Here is a 24,686-nt window from a genome sequence, read left to right on the forward strand (position 1 = left end):
CCCAGATAAATGTTACAGTTTCCGAAACTGTGCATCCGACAGTAGAAATTACACAAAGTCATGTTTAAAAGTTGCCTTTTATGATGACTTTACAGTAGTCCAAACCAAACCTTTTAAATTAAAGTCGGTCGAAGGTGGAGCACAGTATGAAATACACCTTTTCCAACTCGATTGTCGCTTAGACTACCATTCATTTCACCTTTGAAGAGCGTCATGTTTCAAAATGCGTAGGTGTTTTAGGGTAAATAGGAGGAGCACTGCGGACGGGGATGGCTCCCGCCACAGGTATTGCCACGCTGGGGCTTGGTACGGGCACGGGGACCCCCGGTCCCCAGGAGCTGTCAGCGGCCGTACGCAGAGCGATGCTGCCTGTGAGAGACAACTCCGTACGGTCGATTAGCGATGTACGTCGCGTCTCCTGGGTGTTCATGGTGAGAGCGTTGCACTACGGAGCGCTGGTGTGCGTGGCGTGAATCCTGTAACTGGAGAACGTGTGACATCTGCATGCGTGAAGGGCTATAAACTGGCGATGCTCGCATGCCGAAAAGTGTTTCCTGTGGCGTAAAACGGAGTGAAGCCTGCCGTCAGGTTTTCCTAAAGGAACTTGGGAATATTTAAATGCTTTTCATGACTTTATCGTCCAGGCTGAGAGCGTGTGCGCTGCCTCGTTGCCTACTGAGTAGCTAGTCTTCAAAGGGGCCCAATTGGTTTGTTTTAAGCAAAAATGCTTTGATTTCCAAAACAGCAACAGGTAAATTGTGGATAAGTAAGTGTGATCATTTTTAGAAAACTCTTGAGCCCAGTCTTGTGAACGCTTGCTGGCGGGGAGCGCGCACGTTAGTGTAAGGAACTCTCCTAAAGTTAATGAGATTTGGGATGGTAATAAGAGCGTCCATGGTCATCAAGTTTGCAATTATAAATGTAATTACTTACTGCATTGGGTTCAATTAATTTAAAAGTTTGTATATGATATTTACAACTTGTATCTAAATGGCAGAAGTCTGAACTGGATTAGTAACAAATCAATTAAGACACGACGTGGAAGCGTTCGGAGGAGTCGGTTAGACCAACGGCAGACTTTTCCAGGGACGACTGCGTTGCGGCAGAGCCAGGGAGCGTGGCTGAGCTTGGCTTGAGCGTCTGGCGGCCTTGTTCAATGAGCTCAGCTTTCCTCTGCGTGTGCGACGTCAGTCAGCTTGTGCAAGACGTCTCCGAAGGGAAGCACAGCGCAGTTGGGGCACCAGAGGGGTTAAAAACATTTTCGCTGTTATTTTAGTGGAGATTGTAATACGAAATGGGTCCTTTTGGGGAGAGCGCGAACCATTCGCTTTGTCCCGGTGACCTCATTCTCTTTCTTCAGCGTCCTCGCCTGTTCTGCTGGTGGATGCTTATCGCTTGAATGGCTCCCAGCCTTCCAGATCCTCTTGCATACTAAGGGCTTACTATGAAAAGATAAAGTATTTTCATTATGCCTTCTGGTTTTATAGCAAGAATAATTCAATAAGTAATGAATACTCTAAGAACAAAAATGCAGTAAGCAGCAAGTTGGGAATTGGGGAGCACGAGTCAAGATTTTTATTACTACAAATAGTAGGGTCTGTGTAGAGTGTGTAGAAAGTCCGTTTCTGTTTAAGAGTCTGTGCTCAGTCTGGACTGATCATAGCTATAGTGGTAAATACTGGATAGTGTCAGATTTAACTCCTCCATGCTTAACCTACAACATCTTGCTTTGTGCCTTGTAGTCAAAAATTTGTTGCTACTTTTTCACTTAATTTTAATTTCGGTGCTAACCCCATCAGAGCTGTGTGGGCAGCTACCGTTTATTTTAGCAAACAAGCAAAAAGTATCATCTGTCGCTTTCCTGTTTGAAAGATATTTGTGGACATTGATCAAATAGGCTGGAAAATATATTGGAAAAGAGATGTGGAATAGTTGTGGGACAGGAAAAAGAAAAAAATATAAAGAAACCGCGTACAACAGTGAACTTGAGTGAGTATGAAATAGGTGAACTAGCAGAAAGCGTTAAAAAGTTATCATGAATTAATCTGCGTTAGGGTGACTGTCAGCATGGAAAGATGAAATGACTCTCAAAGCAACCTGTGACTGTTTCTAGATATTTCCAAAACACCAAGCGACCAGCAGAAATAACATGTTTGCTAGGTTTCAAAGACTCGCTAGGAAACTGAGATTGTGCAAAACTGGACCAAAAAAGACCAGTAATGAACAACTAGGAAGATGAACACTTAGGAGAACATTTTAGAAAGCCATGGAGGTGAGGGCAGGCATACCATTAACGGCGGGAGCACCGCAGAAATCAGTGGTACAGGATAATGTCCCCGGTGGCATCGCCAGTGGTGTTGCCGTACGGGTAACAGCCGTTCCGAAGGAGGTCGGGACTGGGCATGGCACTTCCCAAACTTGTTGTGTAAACGCATCGGTGGTTATTGCCTTCTCAGGCTGAAATTCCCTCTGTTTCAAAATACCGCAGCCTGTGCGAGATGAAAGGTAACAGCCTAACGAGGAAAGCCAGCAGGTTCTAGCAGAAGGAATTATTCGTTTGGTTCAGCGGTGAACTCTTTGCCTAAGAGGCTTAGATAGATTTTAACGACTTCTCTGCGCAGAGCGTTAATTGCCGTAACGTACAGAAGCGCATCCGATGCCTGATCTTAATTTGTGGCCGTAAGATTCACTCCTTGGAGTTATGCTGAATGGGGAGGAAACACAGTAGGTCAGTCAAAGTGTCTGTTTAATTACAGAAATCTCATAAAATATAAAACTTCTTAAACTTGAGAGCGGAATATTTGGTTATCTACATGTTTTTTGATTTTGCTGACATATGTCTAGAGAAAATGCTTTGTGCTACTACTGAAGATTGGCAGTTATATTTCTGTGATTTTTTTTTCCTGTTTAGAAAACTGGAAGTAAAGTTAGCCTGCAATAAATACGCAGAGGTGTTCTCTATCTACCCCCGTCACAACCTCATTTTTCCACAACTTTAATGTTAAAACAGGTCTGTGGTTTTTAGCCATAGCACCTTTGATAATCGGTTTTACTGCTGATTCAAGTTGCAGAGAAAAAACGGTCGATATTTTAGATCCCATCGATTAAGACTGTGCTAAGTTTTGGGTTAGGATCCGCTCTGATTACATTAGGTGGCCTCTGAACCGAATGCTGCAATTAATGCTAAACTACTTAATTATTTTATCCGCTTTTTTTGCCACCGCCACCAAATCCAGTAAGGTGTTCAGAGTGTCTCGCTCTACCAGGGCTTAAAGAGAAATTCTGCCGTGGAGGTAATACCCTGTTCTGGTTTTGTTCACGGAAAGAAAGGCGGTCATTAATTTCTTAACCTTGAACTTGATGCGGAACAGGGGAGCCCGTGGTGTTTGGGCAGGGTCCTGGCCCGGGCACCCTGCACCGCTCGCAGCACTGGGTGCCGTGGGGGGGGCAGAGCTGGGGTGCCGAGTCCTGCAGGGCTCCCCTCGCAACGACTCCGGTTTTTTTCAAAATGAACGAAAGCTTTACGGAATATTTGTAAAGCCATTTGGTTTAAATTTAATAACCTTTTAAAATACAAAACAAGGGTATTGAGTGCACTATTTGAAATCCTTTACTCATTTTAAAAGCCGACCATTATAAAAAATCAAGATTGATATATTCAAATGATGAAATCGTTCTTATTCTCCAATGCCATAGTAATTTTGAATACAACTTCCTAGTCTTCATTTCATACAAATATGAATTTCTATCATTTTGGAAAGGCCTGAAGTAGCAAATAGTACACGTGTATCAGCAGGAAATTAGTTCAGAAAAATCTTATTTTTTTTCCAACCTGGGCGAAGCTGGACGCTGCCCAAGTGCCGAAGCTCCGTTCCGTTCAGGCGACCTCAGCCCTGCCGCCCTTCCAGCGTGCTCAGTCCTTCAACTCCTGCTCGGCAATTTCCCTCTCATTATAACAGATCTTTGCCGCGTTGGGATTGCTTCTTTGAGTCAGTGCTTCTGCCGTCACCTTTTCTGAGTATGGTTTTTAAAACTTCTGCGTATTTCTGAGAAGTCTGCCTGTATTCAGAACGGGTAGATTCTAAATGCCTTTACCGGGCAGTCCCATCTGCTGGGCTCTCTGCCGCTTATCTGTGCTTGACATAACCAGGTTTTCTCCCGGCACAGGTTCGGAGATAAACCTGGGAGATTTATCCCGTTGACTTCAGTAAATGAAGAATTTAATCGCGTCATTTTGAGCAATTTCTCGCTTTTCCTCTTATTTCACTGTTTGAGTCACCCGAGCCCGAGCAGTAAAAGTGCCTTTTGCTGCTGGCCCACGGCGATCAGTCACAGACGTAACTCCAGGTTATTCCTCATTTGAAGCCCTTTACTGCATAGAGCACGGCGGAGGTTAACTTAACGGTTTTCCTTCTCACGATACGTTCTTACGTGACTCTTTCTTTTACAATGCCGTGAAGAAGAATAAGCTGCTTTGGCTGATTTTGCTGTCATTTCACGTGGTATTTCGCACGAGAGGCTGCGCAAAGCCCTTCTTGCCCTCGGCGGAGCTGCTGCCCGGCCGTGCATGGTGCTGAGCACGGTGCTGAGCACGGCGCTGAGCACGGCGCGCAGCTCCCAGCCACCCGTGTGTCACGAAGTTACCCCCTCCGTGCCCTGCCCCGTGCACAGACAGCAGTGCCTGCCTTTGCAGCGCAGCACGGGCTTGAAGCTCACGTTGCTCGTTAATTAAAAATCCGCCTTCTGTTCTTCATCCGCTTGCTAACGGCAGAGTTTTTCCTCAGCCGCCGGCGGACAGCAAGCGTCGCTAAATACCACGGCGTACCCGTCTGACGGTTTGTTTGCTTACCCAAAGAGGAGGGCACCCCTCAGCTCGGCGCATTCTGCTAGACCAGCCCAAGCGCTCAGAGCGAACCTCACCGGAGCTTAACTCCGCTCGCACGCAGGATTTGTGCCGGTCCTTGTCGCGAAGGGGCGTTCCAGCGCGACTGTAGTTAGGTACAGCTTCAGGGAGGTAACAACCATACTTTGTGCTTTTGCTACAGAGAGCCAGAACACTTTCTAGTGGTTTATAAAGAAGTTGATAACAAATTTATAACTGTGTATCAAAAATGTCACTATTTATATTACTTTCGATTGCTTATAAATACAAGATGGGTCATTTTCCTTGAGCAACTATGCAAAATTACACCACAATTTTATGTTTATTTTTATACTAAAGTAATCGTTGCCAGCTTTTTAGTTCAAGAACTTTAGCTCACGTCTTAAAGATGGAGTGTGTTGTTCTCATTTGCATCAGCATCAATCCGATGTAATTCTTTTTGCAGTACCAGTATAATTTGAGCTTTATTTTTATCTAAACAAAATCTGACCGACGTTTTGCAAGGAAAAATTTCATCTCAGATGTTTCCTCATCTGTTCCAGGTCAATGCACAAACTGACTCAACTGGAGAGACTTGATCTGGGCAATAATGAATTCTCTGAGCTGGTAAGAAATGCACCACTTTTTAATAGAAAGCCTGGGTGGTTTGGGTGCTCTGTGCGCGGGGCATTAAACTTGTACTTAAAAGACATCATCGTATCGTGGCCGCATGCTGTGGTCGCATTTCCTTGTAGAACAGATTTATCCTAGTCCTTGAGGTGAATGTCGATAATACAACATCCCGCATCTACATCAGGCTTCGGCAGTTCGGATCAAGGGCACCGATGATTCTCACTCTAAGCTGGTTGCTACTGCTGGAATGCTTCGACGTGGGATGAATTGGTGGTCTCAGTAGAAATACTTGTGTCAATTATGTCTTAATGTCTTAATGTCTGTCATTATAGCCCGCAAATATTAGAAATTGCTATTAGCAGAAGTAAGTTTTGGATGCCAAAAGCACTTTCTGTCCCTAATCCGCCTCTGAGATGAGAATTAGGTTCCCTGAGATTTAATAGCTTCCGGGAATTTCCTCCGGTATCAGTATCGAAACTAATGAAGCTGCTGTTCCCTTTAGGTGTGTTTCTGCTCTAGCTGTAGGAATTGACTCTGCTCGGAATCGCTATGAGGGTGGATAAATGTGTGGTGAAATGTGCCTGGTTTTAGGGAGAGCTCACTGACTTCATCCTGCGGGAAAGGGGGGTATGTTCAGAGAAGCACCACGTAGAACAGCTGCTGCCTCATCCCTTTTGAGACCTATCGCTGCTAGGGCTATTCGGGAGGGCTTGTGCGTTTGTAGGACAACCAGTTAATGCCGTCACGCCCGCTACTGCGCTGACGGTGAAATAAATGTGCCTTACCCACCAACAGCCTGTCCTGTCGCTGTCAAACCCCGTGAGCGGAACCACCTTCCCTCAGTCATGGAAGAACAATCTGCAAAAACAGTGCTGCTGAATCAGGGATTACAATTTTATGAGGGTGATATTTTCTGTAGCTTGAATTAGAATTCAGATAATTTCACTTTAAACAAATTTTGAAATGTCATCTAGTAGTAGAAAGGTGTGGCGAAGGGGCTACATCTGGTTTATAGACAGTTCGCTATCTTCTACCATTATGGTGGTAACCCTGTTAATGTTTACTAATTTACAGTGCTACGTAGGAGAAAATAGATGGTTTTGACTTAGATTTTTAATTAAAACTAGAAATCTTTTGCATAGATAAATAGAATAAAATTTTTAGAAGTGCTATTTGGAATTTTGATCATAAGAAATATATATATATGCTTCCTGAATTCAGTGTGTCTTTTTTAGGAGTGGGTCGGGTGTGGGTTGATTTTGTAGCCTTTGTTTTAAATGAGCAACATCATTCTCCGTTTCTGCATTGTAGCACACTGGGCTCTAAGAATGATAAATCAGGAGTCTGGTGGCCCCGTACTGCTGTTAGGACCAGACTCCCAAGCGGAATCATTTTTCAGGAAGCTGGTCCAAAAATGTATGAACTAGAATCAAATGCCAGGAGCAAAATGGACCAAGAGGGAAGGGAACAGCATGAATCTGCAGAAATGTCATAGGGCAAGTGGTGCTGGTTTTCATCAAGATCACCTGGAAACAAGGATGGAAAGGGCCTGTTTTCATGTGTTCTGAAAACCTGATTTGGGTTTCAATAGAAACTTCCTTCTTATCGGAGAAAAATACTACCTAGAGCTGTGGTGGTGTGGAAGAGCTTCATGGCTTTGGCAGTCCGTCCCTGGGCTGTGGAAGTCCCTCCCTTCGCTCTGCAAGACTCTGCTCCTCGTGCAGACAAACTGGAGCAATAGGCATGGGGTTAAGAATAAAGGTAGTTGCAAAACTGAAATAATTCTGTTCATTCATTTTCTGAAGACAAGATTATACAAATCATGAGATAGATATGTGTTCCTGAAACAGAAATTGCCACTTCTTAAATAGCAGCCATCTTCCAGTGACTTCATGAAATCAAGGAAGGGAACAGGTAATCTGTGTCACAGGTCTGCGGGAAAACTGGGGCGTTAAATCACAAAGTGTGGGGCAAGGATTGGAGATCTCCCGATCTTTGAGGTGTCAAAAAATGGCACTGGACAAATGATAAAGAGCAATTGTAGTACCTCTGCCTGGAGGGGGGGAGGCTGCTTGTCATTCCTCCCGGAGTTTCAGGAGTGTGGTGTCGGCAGCAAGGCTTCAGAGGAGATTTTGAAAGCAAAGTTAAAGGTAGGGAGAAAAGGAAAGGGGATCAAATGTAATATACTTTTACCAAATATTAATGTCAGTCTTTAACTTGGACTTGATACTAGGAAACATTTTGTTATTTAGAGGGTGGTCAAACCCTGGAACAGGCTTCCTGGAGAGGAGGTCGATGCCCCGAGCCTGGCAGCGTTGAGGAGGCGTTTGGTCAATGCCCTTTATAATATACTTTAAGTCTCGGACAACCCAGAAGTGGTCAGGCAGTTGGACCAGATGATCATTGCAGGTCCCTTCCAACTCAACTCAACTCAACTCAACTCAACTCAACTATTCTGTTCTGTTCTGTTCTGTTCCGTTCCGTTCCGTTCCGTTCCGTTCTAATTATGGCAATCTATGTGGAAAATGAAAATATTCCCCAAAAATGCATCAGCAGAAGCATTTCTAACAGAGACAAATAAGAAGTTTTTAATACCGCTTATCAAAACATCAGTGAGATCGCATGTGGATTATGGTATGGCATAATCCGTACTCAAGACATTTCAAATTAATAGTGCTGTGTACAACATAGGAGTAGTTTCTTGCCTTTGAGAAGGGTGTCTGTCTAATGAGAGGAATTTAAAAGAAAATTAAAGTTGAGAGGGGAAATTATGATTATCTCTGATAACCTTAGTCAGTGAACAGTCTGGAGGAATAAAGAACCATAATCATCACAGGAACAAATAGCATAAAATGACCGTTAATTCATTTAGCCTGGAAACTAGAAGTGGTTTTAACTATTGAAGGACAAGAAAATTTCAATAGAATTAGCCAAGGCAAAATAAATTCTCTTCAAAATATTGACTAATCATTTTTTAATAGAAACACATTATGTGACAACATGGAAAACTGAGGGACTGAGCTCTCCAGATTAGCAGGTTCTTTCCTACCCGATGATGCATCGGGAGCTTCTCCCATGATGTGCCATAGACCTGGTCGAGTGGGAAATCATCTCTCTGGTGGGAGTTACAGCATTGCTAGGAACGTAGACCAGAGGAGATGATGAGAGGTCTCTCTTAAGGTCCTGTGCTGCTAGACAGGTGCATTTGTTTCCAGCTGTGTTGAAATAATTCCAGTAAAATGGTACTACAGACTTCTAAAATGCTAGAATCTGATTTGGTCAGAACCAGAAATATTTAATACCAGTTTCTGGCAGACTTTGAAAAAAATCTCTACAACTTCAGACAAATTGAAAGTCTTGTTTTACCTGTGGAAAAAATACTGCTTAGGCTGAAATGTTTGTGATTTAATAATTCTTGATTTTCACAGCTGTAACGAATGAGAAATGATTTGGGAAACTGCCTTTTTCAGTGTCACTAATGTCCTACAGTGTTGAAAAGTGTAGAACATTTCAGATTAAAGTTTAATATTGTAATTTTAAGGCTTGATCATCGCATACCACTATTTTAACTGCTGCATATGACAATTGCAGACCTAAAATTGTACATAAATGCGGTATACCCAGGAAGGCGTTCAGCAATATGCCTCCATTTAGCTATGGTTAAGACTATAAATCCTGCAAAAGGCAGAGTTTAGCACGTGCTGCAGGACGAGATTTGGTCTTTCTTTTCAATGCATTGTTTCCAAAGTGCCACAGTTCTCACTTCTCTTCTTTGCCTTGTTCATAAATGATGTACTGCCGGTGGGCTGGTTAGAACAAGAACTTCTACGGAGTTCTTCTTTGTATTCATTTCTTTTCCAAAGGGTTCTTCAAATTTACAGGTTTTGAAAACGAGCGGTTCAAATGAACTGTTCATGTCATTAACCGTCTGAAAGTCTGATGTAGGTTATGGAGAAGAAAAGGAAAGAGAAGAGGGAATCTTTTTTTTAAGAAAATATTGATTTATGTGTAACTAAAAAATACTGATTGATTTAACTGTCCATAATACTATATTCTTTTTCTCAGCCTGAGGTTCTCGAACAAATACAAAATCTAAAGGAATTGTGGATGGACAATAATTCTTTGCAAATACTACCTGGGGTATGAACATTTATTTTATGTAATCAATTATTGTGTGATATAGTGAACTATTTACCTTGCAGTAAATAAATGCATGTGCATTTTCTTGAATGGGTGCGTATTCCTAGTTCGTAGAGCCATTAATTATTATCAAGAAGGAAAAGTCTCAGCATAGCCATTCATATGAAAACCTTTTAAACGTTGTGTTCTTACCTGAGAGTGTCTAAATGGGGATGTGCCTGTTTTATTTAAGCGTTCTAGAGTTTTCATTGTGAGGGGAAATTATTTCCTATTGACTTCTCAGTCAGCTTGCACTAACTGGCAGTTTTATAAAAGCCCACGTGTTCTAAAAGGGAAGAGGAAATACTGAGTAATCTAAATAAACTTAAAAATAACAGATGGTATGTACGGATTCGACTATATTAAAAGCAATTCTGAGGCGGTGGAATGAAGATACATTCCTCTAGAAAGCGCTCCATTTAGAAATGGAACAAAAAATACTGAAAAATCTGAACATCAGGGTCGTGGTTATATATGAGTGCTGTTTGTGAGTTGTTGCTACCCCACAGTAGAACGTTGATTTCCAGTTCTTACTGAACTCTAAAATACTTACCGTGATTATGATGGGAGAAGGGGATCCCCGTCACCAGGATTTTATCACACAGGGGACAGATCCTGCGTTCCACGCAATAACGCTCCTCATTGCTGCAGGGGACATGTAGAACTAGATCTACCACAAACACGTCTAGGTATCGGAAAAAGGAGAAGCAGCAGCACTCCCCTTTCCGTTTTGAACATTTGTTAATCAAAATTCAGGTTTTTGCATTAAGCAATGACTGGTTTTTGTCTTAAATAGATTACATTCATCTTTATTTTGTGTTAAGCAGGATGGTTGCACAGGAAAGGGTTGTTTTCAGTCACTGTCCAAATATCCACTTTTTGAGTGCTTTGTTAGTGAAAATAAAAGCTGATACTGAGACCACTTCTTGCTGCTGAAACCAGCTGGAGATGAGGAACAGAAATATTGCCGTATTGTTGCTGCAGTGGAACCGAGTAGAAGAAATATCAGAGTGTGGGCACAAACATTTTAACCATTATCCTGTTTCTTTTCTGTTCACAATGAGGTCGGTTAATATAGCCGGTGCTAAAATGCATCCAAACTCAGTCCTGCTGGGCTATCGTCATCCCCGGAGAGGGTGTTTAGAGTCGAAGATGTTCGGTAGATCGTGGAACTGAATCCCAAGGAGCGCAATTATTTTCAGTGAATAATTCATGTTTCCTGAGTCTGGTTCTGGTAGACCCTAGATGGTGTTTTATGAAAACCTTCTCCAGAACGAGAGCTTTGAAACAGTTAATACGAGCTTTACATTTTGACTTTTAAAAATAGAAAGGAGATACCAAATTGATTTTAAGATTTAGAGATTTGCCGGGTTTGCAATGTTAATAATTCAGATTTTACAAAAAAATTAGCCTGCTCTCAAAACAAAGAGTGTATTCAACTCTTAATATGGGTAGAACGGCAAAGGTTGGGGTGAAAGGGAGATTTTCCCTTTATCCAGCCGCTCAGGTACGATTAACGATAACGTGAAACTGCCCCCTCCGAAGCAGAGAGCAGATCTCAGCGCGGTGAGAGATGAAAAGCGAGCCGTAATCACATTGTTCCGAAAGTACCTGCCCGTGAAGCTGTCCAAAACTGGTTTCCTTTTTCCTTTGTAGAGTAACTACCCACTAAGCGTAGAACTAACACACACACACACACACACCCCCCGGACTTTCGTAGCATCCGTACACCGCACGAGCCATTCCCAGGGCTTTCCCAAAAATCCACCGCGGGAGTTCCCTCACAGGCCACGACTCCTTACTCATCTGGTTCGACTCGAGGTTCGATATTGCTCGTTTAACAACTCCTGCGTAACGATGAGGTAACCCCTGCTGCTCCCGAAGCGTTGCTGTGGACGCACGCTGTGCAGCCCCATGGTCGCTCCCCGTGTTGCCCTGCCTGGTCTCGCTCCTCGGGATCCCCTCGTCTGCTCCAGACCCGGCAGTGACACCTCTCTGCTGTTCCACTTGTAGGTTTTTCCTTTAAGGAAGAGAACAGCAGCTTTTTTGTTGACTTTCTTGGTGAAATTTCACGTCTAGAATGAAGCGACCGCCCTGTGATAACGGCTCAGGCAGCAGATTGCTTCTCCAGGCTTGGAACTCTCAGGCGCGACACAGGTTCTCAGAGAAATTAGGGAAGGATCCCTGTCACTAAAGTGCCCTGTTGGGGCTCGCCGCTCACACCTGAACTATGACTATCCAAAGTCTGATTTTAGAGTCGATACAATTCCGAGAATCAGTTTGCCGCCGAGAAGCTGTACCTGCAGGTCTTGCCCAGTGACCTGAAGGACTGCCGAGTAGGTGGGAACTGTGAGTAAATGTCCCTCGGCTCTGTGTCCAAATGGCGAAACAATACAGCTGTGCGACAGCGGTCAAACTGTCAGCAGGTTTAATGAACCTGGAACCCGTGAATTGGTTCGGTAGGCGTCGGTTGGTTTGGTGCAGGTCCCTTTGCAGTCCCCCGCACGGGGAGGCTGTTGGACCTCCGCCGACGCCGCTTCAGCGCAATGTCTCCTGCAGAAAGGGTGCTGAGAGAACTGAATATAAGGCTGTCTTACTATTGCTTGTCTTTAATTAAAACTTAGAAGCTGGCATGCACTGTATATCTGTTCAAGTAACACTTTGTAACATGCTATTAAGTCTATAGGGAAGTTAAAACAGCTCGTGTACCTGGATGTGTCAAAAAACAGGATAGAAACTGTTGATTTGGACATATCGGGATGTGAAGGACTTGAAGATCTCCTGTTGTCATCCAATATGTTGCAGCAACTGCCAGACTCCATAGGTGAGAAAAGCTCAGGATTTCTTGTAATCTTTTACAGTTGAGGACTTGATTTATATCTTTTTTTTTTTATTATTGGTAATTATGAGACTTTATAGTAGATGGAACAAGAACTGCTGCTAAATTCCAAAGGAGTTTGAAACATCTGTGTCTGGACAGTCCACAAAGACCGTTTTGTAAAGTCAGGAAAAAAATCCATGGTTAGAAGGGATTGATTACTCTGATTTGCTACTTTAAAGAAAATAAGCAAAGGAGGAGATAATTGATCTGATCTAAATTCAAAAGTAAGTATGACAGCGGTTATGTTAACAGTGTGCAACTCTTGGAGGCAATTGCTGCTCTTAGCAATGCAATTCCAGATGTGGGCATCAAACATAGAATTTCTGCATTATTCAGAATATATAGAAATTCCGGAAGCTAAGTGGTTGTAGGTACATCACTCTGTACTTCTGCACGTTGCGTTTCAGTCTTGATCCCTTATATTTTCTTTGGAAACACCTGAGGTCTTTCCCTTCTTTTTTGCTTCCAGCCGATGAGCCCGCTATATCGTCATCTTCTTTTTCACTTCCCGAAGTGCATCCCTTTGGACATGGAACTGTTAAATTCCCCAGTTTTAAATCAGCTTAGTCAAGATTCCAAAATGTATTGCTAATTAATAATGCTGTGCTAGGTGAACGTTACGAGATGTCTTTTACAGCTGTTTGCCATTTTGGTCTTCTGCATCTCACCATAAATAACAGAATTTGTGCCCTATGTGCTTTTCCGATATGCGTATGCAGATTGATTTTTAGAGGGCGTTTAGCTCCCTAAAGGAATAAATGTTTACATTTTGAATTATGCATTCTTACAATAAGATATGTTCAGCAAAAGGAGTCATTTTAATACTGCATTTTCCGATGCGAGCTTGCTAAAATTCATGTGGAACTTTTTCCTCTTAAAATTTTGTTAAAACCTAGATGTTTCTTGGAATGTGATGATTTTGAAAAAGTTTTCGACAAAAATGTTCTGCAACTGGAATGAGTAGTGTTTCTAGTATCCCTTTTAATTATACTTTTCATTTGCTTCAGCTTTCATATTATGGCACGTTCAGTTTTATCATTTTTCTCTTTTTTCAGTGATTAAGTTATATTATTCCTAACATTAATTACAAATAATCACTTTAAAAATGCTATTTCAGTATATCCAGAATTTTTTCAGGGAAAAACCAGATTTTGAAATGTTGATAACTTCCAGAAGGTGGGAATCTGTTTCACGCCCTGTTTCTAGCACTGCAGGGCAATATTTTTGCCATTTTTTCTGTCTTTTCTTGTTTCCTTGTTTTCTGCTGTTACGCTCTGGTAAAGTAGAAGTTTCGCTCTCTCGTTACCCAGTTATGCACCTGCTGACACTTAGGTATATAAGAATTCTTTTAATGATGAGAACACCACGTGTACAGCTGCATTCAGGATTGAGTCTGGGTTGCAGTCGAAGTCAGGTTTTCTGTCTGTACCTGCATATTGCGACGCTTTATAAATGTCGCGTTTACTGCAGGTAATTCGCCTAATGTCCTGTTATGACCTGAGCACCTTAATCAAGGCAGCAGGACTGGAATTCGATTGAAACATTAGTAGATAGGTAGAAATGCTACTCTTCCTACACAGGAAGGAGACTTCTTTTTTTTTTTTTCTCAGTTTTTTCAAGGCTCCAGAAATACACGTAACATTTCACTTGCAGTTCAGCGTAACATTTAATCAGTGCTTCCTTTTGAGGAAAGATATTTTCCATGGGACAAGAAAGTGTCTGTGTACTGTCCTTTATACAGATGTTTTCTAGAATCTAGATCAAAGATGCTCAGTGTTAGAAATCATTGTTTATTTAAGGATATGGGAGATTACAGAAAGTAAAAAAGATTAACGTGAAATATTTTTCTGTTACTTCTTCCTTACCTGTTTTGTAGGACTGTTGAAAAGGCTTACGACTTTAAAAGTAGATGACAACCAGCTTACGATTCTGCCAAATGCAATTGGAAAGTGAGTACAAGTCTCATGATTTTCCACATCGAGTAAAATGTGTTTTCCCTTCTGCTTGCGGAATGTGCGTTTTTTTAAAGTAAAAAATAAGCCAAAGATGGACTGAATTAGAGAATGATTTTGAAATGTGTGCCTAACACCTAGCTTATAACGTTTACATTTGGAGCAACGCTATTACTTCCGTGGACTTATTCTGGCGTAAGTGATAAGAAGATGAAGTGTATCACATTTTCCCAGAAGAAGAACAAAGATATTTTTCTGTATGAATCACTTGCAATTTAGATGATTAGAGCAGCAAAAGTAGAAGAAATAGAAGTATTTGGGGGAATACGTCTGTTTCCATAGCAACAGCCAGGACTTGATGCTGGAAAGAAACTGGCTGTAAACCTCATCTGTATGAAAATTTCTTAAAATGTTGAAGTAGCACAAATGAAAAAATCATGACGATTTCATAGGTGTATACATCAAAATGTGAAAGCATCGGATGAGTAATCTTATTATGAAAAGCACTAACGATGGCCTTTAGCTATTATTTTGTCAGATTCTGCGTGATCGCTGGTGCAAAATTCTGTCTTGTGCTGCTGTGCGTCTTGAGTTTGTCGCTAAATGAAATTGCAATTCACTGTAAAATTCAAGAGGGATACAAGCCCGTCCCCAAGGATGCAAATAGGTGGTTCTTTATATAGTTTCACACTACACATATCCCTTTCTAGCCAAACAGATCTGTAACACTGATATTTTTGTAGGATGCCTCTTCCTCTACATATTTTACTTCTGAAATGCTATAAAAACTGATATTTGGAAAAAAATTCAGAATAGGTGGTCCCTGGCTGCCTCCTACAGCTATAGCTCTAGCGTCTTCATCATGCCCCTTGCACCAGCAGCAGCATTCATGCAGAAGAAGCCGAGCTCAGCCAAAGCGGCGATCGTCTGCCCGGCGTGAATGGACGCGCGGTGGTCCCGTTACACCAACGCCGTGCTGTCGGCGAGAAGCCTCGGGAAGGGGGCAGCCGCGAGCGGAGTCGTGCTCAGGCGCTGCGCCTTTGCTCTCGGTGCAAAACCGTGCTCTCTTCAGCAGGTCGGGGCTCGTTAGGAGTAGTTTTCTTAAGCCAGAGCTGTTCTGAGGCTTCCGGAATTAAAGCCTAGAAGGCTTCATTTAGACTTGTCCACAAATACGGTAGGACAGTGAGGTCTCTAGAGCAGAAGTAATCTCTAACCTGCACAGCCAGTGCTTTACTACTCCTACTCCCATTTTAGAGTAATAATTTCAATAGTAATTTTGTTGTTGGTATGCCGGTCTGGAAAAAAAAAAAATCCAGATTTGTCAACTATTACAACTGTAGCAACTGAAAGCTCGGGTTTGGGTTACCATGCTGTACTTCTTGCAGTATCTTCAGATTTATGTGATATTCATAAATAGAGCATTAACAAAGGGCAAATCTTATAAACATTGTGCAGCAATAAATTCTGATAGGCAGTGAAAGCCCGTGAGGCTCAAAGCTGTATTGGACACTCTGCAAAAAGGTTGATATAACATCCGACATTATCTTTAACAATTCTGGGGGTCAATTTTTAAAACCTGTCAGGAAGGTGCTTTCCTATTTATTGACTTGTTCAAATTGAAGGGGAAGCCCTCTTTTTTTTTTTGACCCGATACCTGTTCAGTATTGTTTGTCATGGAGCCTTAATTACATTTTAAAGATGCATCCTGCTGCTCTAAACGATGCGTATGCAGAGCAGTAGGCTAATCACCTAATCGTATCACCTTATTTTTGAGCGATTGGTTGTGCTTTTTATGAAGTACTTTCTCTCATTTAATGAGGACAGTGTCTCCCACATCAAAATGAACTTCCTTCCTCTGACTCATCCATTTGGATAGTTTCCTACTGGGTCTCTCTCTCCCAAATGATAGTCGTAGTACCCGCTGCAGAGCGTATTATTGTCACACGGAGATTAGCAATGTGGAGGAGGGAACTCTCCCTCCAGGGACCAATTTCACGATGAGACACAGAGCACTTTGAGGCTGTCGGAGTCGATGTTGCTAATAGCGAACCGCCACCCTCGTTTTTGGCAGTCTTGTTCAAAGGGCAAGCCGGTAAGTGGCATTTGGAGTTCTACCCTGCAAGACACTATGCACGGTAGACCCAGGTTAATAAAACGTTCCTCTTAAAATCAGTGGATTCGCATTGATTAAGTACCAAATTGGACCCAAAGAGCGGAGATTTTCTCTGTCGGACCTGAGTGAATGCCCACGCTCCCGCTTTGTGGGCAGGAGGGTGTCACGAGGGACGTCGTGACCCATGCGTAGGTAATGGTGCAGCGGCTCGAGAGCCAGCGTGTCATGTTGGGTGAGTGGTTTGTGCGTGTGCCCAGTCTATACCGTGGCTGACAGAACCAGATGCTGCCCAGGAAAGCGTAAACCCGTGTTCCTGGGTTTGCAGAATTCCTTTTGCCTGATGTTGGGCAAACGGTGGGTGTAGGTGACTCAGGATTTAGGCTGCCTTGGCAGTTATCGGGGTGCTGTGGCTGTTGGGAGAAAAGGGCTGTGGCTGTACGAAATGGGGCTGAGATGGGTCAGAACTACTCTCTTAGTCACGGCAGCGCTCATTCTCCGTGCGGCGCGCTCTACTAATCGGTCTGAACGTATTCCTCATCCGCCGTAGGACACGGACTGTGAACTGCCTCATTCCAACGGGTGCCAAACTGAACAGCAGTGCATGTCTGATTTTTGTCTGCCTTTCTTTAAACCTATCAAGAATGATCTGAATTTAGCCCAAGAAGACAGTAAGATCAATGCTATTTTGGCTAAATCAGCATCATCGGGATTATAGCTGTTATTGTCAAGTTACTTTCCTGCACGATCCATGACGAATGAAAAAATCACTTTCTGAAGAGCATGGGTTTTAACCGTGGTAGTTATAGAGATAAAATATAGTTTCAGGCTGACTGTGTTGTTTTTATTGTGGCCATCTCCATTTCTCTGATGGTGATGGCACCAGGAAGGAAAGAAGCTGAGAATGTCTGCGCCAGACAACACCTTTCAAATAAAATTCTGTTGTCTGATAAAGTCATTCTTCACTGTCAGGGAAACTCCCACGGCTGGAGTTCAGAGGATCAGATTTTCCGATTTGCGTTGGAAACAGTAGTTCCCAATTAGCTCATCTATTTTCAAGCTTTTCTGGTTGTGTTATCATCAGTAGAAGGAAGAATGTGTGCATCTTGGAGTTTAACAAGCTTTCCAGTTGGACTTTGCTCTGTCAAGCACATACTCCGTATGAAGTAGGTAAACATGACTGAATTTCGCCTCGACTGAAATTGGTTTGTGTCTAGTTTGAAATAAATTGTGGTGGATGCAAAGCTTATATTAAAGAAAAGCTATAACCAAACCTGACAGAGCTTTTGGATAGATTCCATGCATCTCTCTCACTAATCACTGTGACTCACTGTGGCTTTTCAGTCTGCTGAAATACAGCAATTAAAGTTCTGAGAATTCCCTGTTAGGAGGAGCTATTTCTGGTTTCATGTTTCATAAAATTTGAAGGTTGAAAAACCCTTTTTTTAATTAAGAAACTGGAATAAAGGCCAGTTAGACCTACAGTGAAGGTCCAGTCCTGCGCCTTGACTCATATAAACACTAAGGAGCGAGGTTCGTAGCAGAGGTAAACTTTTTATCACATCTACCAAAACATTTGGAAAAACCCCAATCTTCTGGGCACCTAGTCCCTTCGTCAGTGGGCAGGGAGATGACAGACATTGAAGAAGAAATAATTGCTTGCCATTTAACTTTGCTATTAATTAAGGCACTTGAGAGAAAAAGGTAGTCCATGTGGAGCAGAAGCAGGGAACGATGGCATTTGTACTGAGTCACAAAACTTTTATTCCGCGGGCTGAACGAGCAGTGCAGTACAGCATTCATTTCAAGAATTTTTATATCCAGCCTAATTTTTTAAGAGATTCAGCAGATATTTCTTCAGAACATTCTTTTATATATGTGTGTGTCTGTGCATAAGATATGTATGTAATATGGATATATTTTTTTATATCTCTCTCTATACCATGTATTCCATATATATTCCTGTTTGTGTTATTTGCATTAGCAAAGGTCGAGTTGTTGATTCTTAGTCAGCAAAGTAAGGTTGATGTTTAAGTGTCGCTTGATACCACCTGCTGTCTTCAGGGCAAAGCCAGGACTCGGAAGGATCCCGAGGGTGTGGGACAGGCGGGGAGAGGGGTCCGGCGAGCAGAGAAACGTCTCCCAACGCCATTTCGGACCAGAGCAGGGATGGGTGTCCAAGAAGATGGTGGCTTTTACTGCGTGGGCCCCTTTCATTTAGGACTCGGTGCAAAACCTCCAGCTCATTTCACCACCTCTGCCTGGATAATAAAACGCAGGAATGGACCGAGTGCCGGTTCCGTGCGCTGGGAAGCTGTGCTTTGTACGTGCCGGTGCTGTGGGCTGTGGCTGACCCGGGCTGCAGGTCGGCAGGGCAGTTTCTCTCAGGTGCCTCTGTTGCGTCCTCTTTCCTGGAAACAGGAGCACCTGGAGGAGAGGTCAGGTCTCCGTCTTCACGACTTGCAGAATACAGCAATCTAGGGAAAGGATACAAGACAGAAATGGAGATGATGTCCTTGTTTTTAAAGAGAGAGCTTGAGCATCAGAAGATTACTTACCTTGGTCTGGTTTTTGCTCGTATGGCCCTTGCCGTACAGATACCCCTGCAAGATCACTTTTAGCCCGCTTTCTCCGCACGTGAAAGATAAGCGCGGTAACAGAAGCCGTGTCTGACCACAGCGGGCTGAGATGACTTTGCCGAGCTTGGATCCCAGTTCATCTGTTGTCACTACTGATCCTTATTAGAAATGATGTCAAGTGCGTCAGTTGGAATGTACCCTGGAGGCAATTCCGGCTTCGCTTTCCTTTGCTCCCACCAGCGGTATTCCTTTACCTGTTGTCTGTCTTTGTGTGTTAAGATTATAAACTTCCTGGTTTGATTCTTCAGCCTAGCGTGAATTGCCCTGGTCCCCGTCTGTTTGTGTGCTTGGAATACTTCCTCACTACAAAACGTAGGAATGACAATGTGGGGAAACTGAGTGGTCTTTCTTAAAGTGCCGTACTGGATAAGATGGATCAACGGTGTCCCTAATAGTTCCTAAAATCATATTATTATAGACTTCTCCTAGGGAAATCGGCAATAAAGGTCCCCTCTTCGGGGCGTGATGTCAGTAGTAGTGTGATGCTTTAAAACCTTCAAGGGTTTTAGATTGTTAATTTTTGTTATCTAGTCCTTGTACAGCATCTAACAAGAGTATTTACAATTTCAGTTTATCTTTATTAGAAGAATTTGACTGCAGCTGCAATGAGTTGGAGTCCTTACCTTCTACCATCGGCTACCTTCACAACCTGAGGACGTTGGCTGTGGATGAGAATTTCCTTCCTGAACTGCCCAGAGAAGTGAGAAGCTGATTCTGTTTTTAAATTACAGATTGAAATGTTTCGTGGTAGGCTCAAGGTTTCCTCCCTAGTCAGACAAAATATCTGTTAAACCAAGTGTTTCTGCACCGTGTGGAAGACCAAATCTTTCCTACGTACTCAACAGTGAAATCGTAAAACCGGTAAATGAGTAAAGTCGTGTGAAGGTGAGAGTACCGCTCAGACGAGTAGTGCGAGTAACCCAGGCACCTCCCTGGCCTTCCTGACGAAGGGAGGGCGTTATTTTCTGGCTGCACTCTGTATTTTCTGCTTGTTGTCAGTTACAGTAAAACCGCAATTTGGCCACCTCCCGACATAGCACGTTAGTGATAATAAATGTTATCAAAGTAGGTCTCCTAACGTCTTTGGTCTTTTCATTCCTATAGATCGGAAGCTGTAAAAACGTAACAGTGATGTCTCTGCGCTCGAACAAGCTGGAATTTCTGCCTGATGAAATTGGCCAGATGCAGAAGCTGAGAGTGTTAAACCTGAGCGATAACAGGTATAGTGCACATAATTTTTCTAATGCATTATAAGAATTTATTTTTAAAACAATTTATTCTTTTTAGGTATTTGTAAAAATGCATTTATATAAAATATATTTTAAAATATAAGAATTGTATTTAGAATTACTTTATTTAAACTATAAGGAAAAAATCTTGATTTTTTTTTTTTTTTTAGTCTTTATGGTTTGGTTTTAGTTTCACTGACACCCAAAGAAAAACTTGAATGGGGCCAAGATCTGAGTCTCAGTGTGTTGTAATAGATTAAAACCTGTTTTCTTCTTTTATCTTCTGGTGTTTCCATATGAAAGTGTGATGAAAGCTTTAAAATTGCATATAACTTTGTAATATTTAATAATTAAAAAATTGTGACAAGCTGATATGTAGGAAATCACTAAATGTAAGCACACTATCATGTTATCCTGACTCCACTGAAATCAAAAGAAAATTTTCTATTTCCTTCAGCAGAGCAAAGGTTTTGTCAAAAACCCGGATTCCTCTGTTCTCATGCACATGAACATTCCTCTGAGAAACAGAATGCTTAAAAAGGACCCTTCCTTGATACCTATCCCATACGTATCAGAAAAGATGGAATTTTCCTTGAAATTTGTACATATGTATGTTCCAAGAATATGTTCATTTTCAGTATAACCGCAGAAGTACGAGTTTGCTCAGTAGTGCAACAAATGGTGTGTGAATACCGTGTTGTTTCCAGTAGTTATCATCCACACTCAGTAAAAATTAGAGGAAGGACTTTCCTCTGGGTCTGATTTACTGTCAGCAGTTTCAGTGTTGAAATTAAGGTTGACCGTAAAATATAAAATGAAGTAACGTAGAAACCCCTGTAATATATTTGTGTATTTGCTTGATTCTCTTAGATGATTTTCCGCGTTGCAATTGTGTACCATAAAATAGATTGTGTATGGACCAGAACGTACAGTTAAACTTAGCTCTAGTTTGTGTCGAAACTGTCCAAGTCCCAGAAGCAAATCTTGGGGCTCTCGATTTTGGGTTCCAGACTGCGGTGCTTTCCCAGGGGCAGGCAGCGCTCTCCCGTCAGCGCGTCACCACGGCAGACTGCGATTGTGCTTTTATCTGTACGGCTCGCGTCTGAAACTGTATTTAAACGCTTTAAACTCTCCCTCAGGCCGACGTTCTGGCCCCAAAGGCAGTCCAGCTCCCCCCCCCCTCGCTGTTCTGCATCCATCCACACACCCTGTCCTGTCCTGGGGCGGTTTTGTCCGGGTGTACGGTGATCTCGAATGCCCAAGTGATGAAAGCAGCCTCTCGGAGATACGGTGAATTTTCAGATGGTTCCGGTGGCTGCTCCACCTTGTTGCTGCGCAGCCAGCTGTAGTGGCACGCGGGGGGAGGCACGGAGCGGGCGATGGATCGAGGGGAGGCAGCAGGACAGAGCTGGTTCGGGGCTCTGGGGGGTCCAAGGAGCTGCCGCGGCAGGGTGCCTTCCCTGGCACGTCAAACCGTTCTGAGCTGGATCCCTCTGCCCCCTTTGCAAACCTGTAATTGTGCCACAAGTTTGCACTGAGGAAGCAGGAAACTAGTCTCTTCTTTTTTTTTCCTTCTTCTTCTTTTTCCTTTTTTTTGCCAAGTTACTTTTCAGCCAGGTCAGCTGCTGATTTCAGGCACATGACTTCATGTGTGATTACTGACGATGAGCGCTGCTGCTGGGGTGAGAGAGGGAGGAGGTGGCCCACTGCACTGCTGGGAGGAGGCGGTGGAGGTGGCAAGAGCAGGCAAGGTTTCCCGACCAAGCTGACCGACGGCTGGCTGCCACCTAAGTCCTGTGCCACCTTCCCTGTTCCCCAGCTGCCCAGGCAGAAGGGAGGACTGGGGTTTCCATTCTGGAGGAAGGCGATTATGGGACCAGCGTCGCAGTGATGGGATGTTCCTTGGCGGGGTTGCTGTCCTTCCCACTCCCTCTTCAGCGCTGGCTGGTAGCCCGGCATCTGCCCTTAGGCTTGCTCAGGGCTCGCTGGCCAAGTCACTGAGCTGATTTATCCCACTGAAAATGGAAGAAGCTGTCGTTCTTCCTGTAGCGTTCATTTTATGACACTCCTCACGGTCCGTTTGCTCGCCGTGGAGTCTGGCAAACACCAAAGCCAGGTGAAGAGTGGCTGTGCACCACGGGAGAGAACGGGACCTCTGCCTGGTGGGGTGGGAAGCTTTTTCCTCAAGTCAACCTGAAAAACTGTAGAGCGAGTTGTAAGCATTGTAGAACCAGTGGCAGAGCACAGTCTAGACTAGGAGAGATAGGAACTGACTCAACCTTTAAACCTGGCTGAATTGTCTCATGTACTTTTCTTGAGGGGTTTGGGGAGTAAATTTTTCCTCCTGTGTTGATATCAATTCTGGCTGAGGTTAAATGTTGCCCTGCTGAGACACTGTGGTAATGCTTTTGTGATGGAACTTCCCCCTCAACGAAACGAAAAAGTTTCAACGTTTTGGCACCAAAGAATTTGGACAAAATTCAGATACCATTTTAATGTTGAATTTATTATTATTTTTTTACTTTTCTGTTTTCCCATTTTCGCATTCATATTAACATTAAGGCAATAGCCGTTCGTTCTTTGAATGAGTCCACATGTACACGTTAATGAGGAGTGTACTTGGGCTCCGCTTGTTGCTAGGAACCTTTCTGTGTTACCACAGCAGTTTTGCCCCTCTACTCTTCCTGCTTCAGATATGACCAAGAAGGTAAAGCACACCAGCTCTTTTCCTCGATGCCCCTTCGAACCGTTGGAAGAAGAGACACATGCACGCAAGCAGAGCAGAAAGGCGATTCTAGAGCATGTGCCTCACCCTACGGTGATGGGCTCCGGGGTCCTGGGATGTGGGTTGGCCTTTTCCCTGTCAGCCCATTACGAGACCTGCTGAGCCCTGGCCTCTGTGAGTCCACTAAGGCAGACCCGTCCACGCCAAGTACTGCTCCTGCAGCCTTTTTGGCATAGCAGCTCCCACCGCTGCACAAATCTTCTGAAGAGCACAGATGGCGGTGGACTGTGATGGAATATGATCGCATATTCTTTCAGAATTTATCCAGTCAGTCCTTTATGACTTTCTCCTCCTGACACCAGAGAGGATTCCATGTCCATTCATGTAATTCTTCCAATTGCTCATGCATCTTTGCGTGTTATTTTCCTTGCAGAGGGAACAGGCTCTGACTGACAATCCATACTGATCGTCATGGATATATAGTTTTACAAAGGGAACACAGTCTTCCACTGGGGATCTGTCCACTGCAGGTTCATCCCAGTGAATGATACCTCAGGGTCATCTCCTTCTACTTTGTCACATGCCAAATTTCACCTCCAGTGTCTTCAACTGTGACTGTAAATGGTGCTCTTGTGTATCCATTAGCCTCTTACGTCATTGCCTTTATCCCAGTGACTTTCTCTGCTAGTAGCTGGGTTACTCAAGTGTTTATTGAGAGGTGTCCTTTGGCCACCAAAAATGTTCATTCTGGACATGTTCCTCATGGCATGGGGAGTGCACTCTGGCTCAAGGCATGCAGAGGACAGGGATATTGGTGGCTTTGAACTTGTCAGAGTGCATGGAAAATTTGCAGTCTACTCTGAACTGTCACGCACACATGGAGTGATGGACAACTGTGATGTAGCATGTAACTTTGCATTACCTAGAGCTTGTCTGGGTGTGAAAGTCAGAAACATTTTGGGAGATTTGGTCTAAAGTCCGGATTGAATGTCTTTCAGGAAGGAGGCAAACCTGACGTAGACCTTTGCCACTCAGGCTAATGGGAATCTCAAATTTTTGTGAGTTGACACATTTTGCTCAAAGGTGGGTCATAGTTTGGAGTCCCTCTAGTGCATTTTTAATACTATGGTTTCAGCTACTACAGGCTTTCACTCTTGTTCCATGTCTTCTGAAGGCCCTCAGTCACCGCTGTAAGATGGACCTTGCTGATCTTAATTGACCAGAAGCTGGTTTAGTTCCAGGACTTTCTTCAGATACTCATGTTAGAATTCCATTTTAACCAGGGAATTAGACTCCAGCTTTTCTTTCCCATGCCATACACTTTAAGACTATATACCTCTCATCTCCATAGCTGGGAGTCCTCTCTCCTTTTATCTTTACAGGTCCAAACCTTTTCAACCTTGTCACAGGCTCTTCATCCCTGGGAAATGCAGTATTCGGTTGTCTCTACGTGATAAAAGGCAAAGATGGGTTGAGT

At 43.3% G+C, this 24,686-nt stretch overlaps 1 protein-coding gene across 6 annotated transcripts in view; it reads left to right on the forward strand.

Moving 5' to 3' along the window:
* LOC129209476 (leucine-rich repeat-containing protein 7) overlaps positions 1 to 24,686 on the forward strand; it is a 107,372-nt gene that overhangs the window by 30,012 nt on the left and 52,674 nt on the right. For 5 of the 6 annotated variants that reach the window (XM_054833947.1, XM_054833944.1, XM_054833946.1 and 2 more), the window contains exons 6-11: positions 5,425 to 5,488; positions 9,560 to 9,634; positions 12,353 to 12,497; positions 14,431 to 14,503; positions 19,826 to 19,955; positions 20,360 to 20,475. In XM_054833947.1, the coding sequence (XP_054689922.1) occupies positions 5,425 to 5,488; positions 9,560 to 9,634; positions 12,353 to 12,497; positions 14,431 to 14,503; positions 19,826 to 19,955; positions 20,360 to 20,475 (603 nt within the window). Of the gene's footprint in view, positions 1 to 5,424; positions 5,489 to 9,559; positions 9,635 to 12,352; positions 12,498 to 14,430; positions 14,504 to 19,825; positions 19,956 to 20,359; positions 20,476 to 24,686 lie in introns of those variants that run through there. The other variant, XM_054833945.1, reaches the window with a different exon arrangement.

Source organism: Grus americana, chromosome 8 (assembly GCF_028858705.1).
Source record: "Grus americana isolate bGruAme1 chromosome 8, bGruAme1.mat, whole genome shotgun sequence".
NCBI lineage: Eukaryota > Metazoa > Chordata > Aves > Gruiformes > Gruidae > Grus > Grus americana.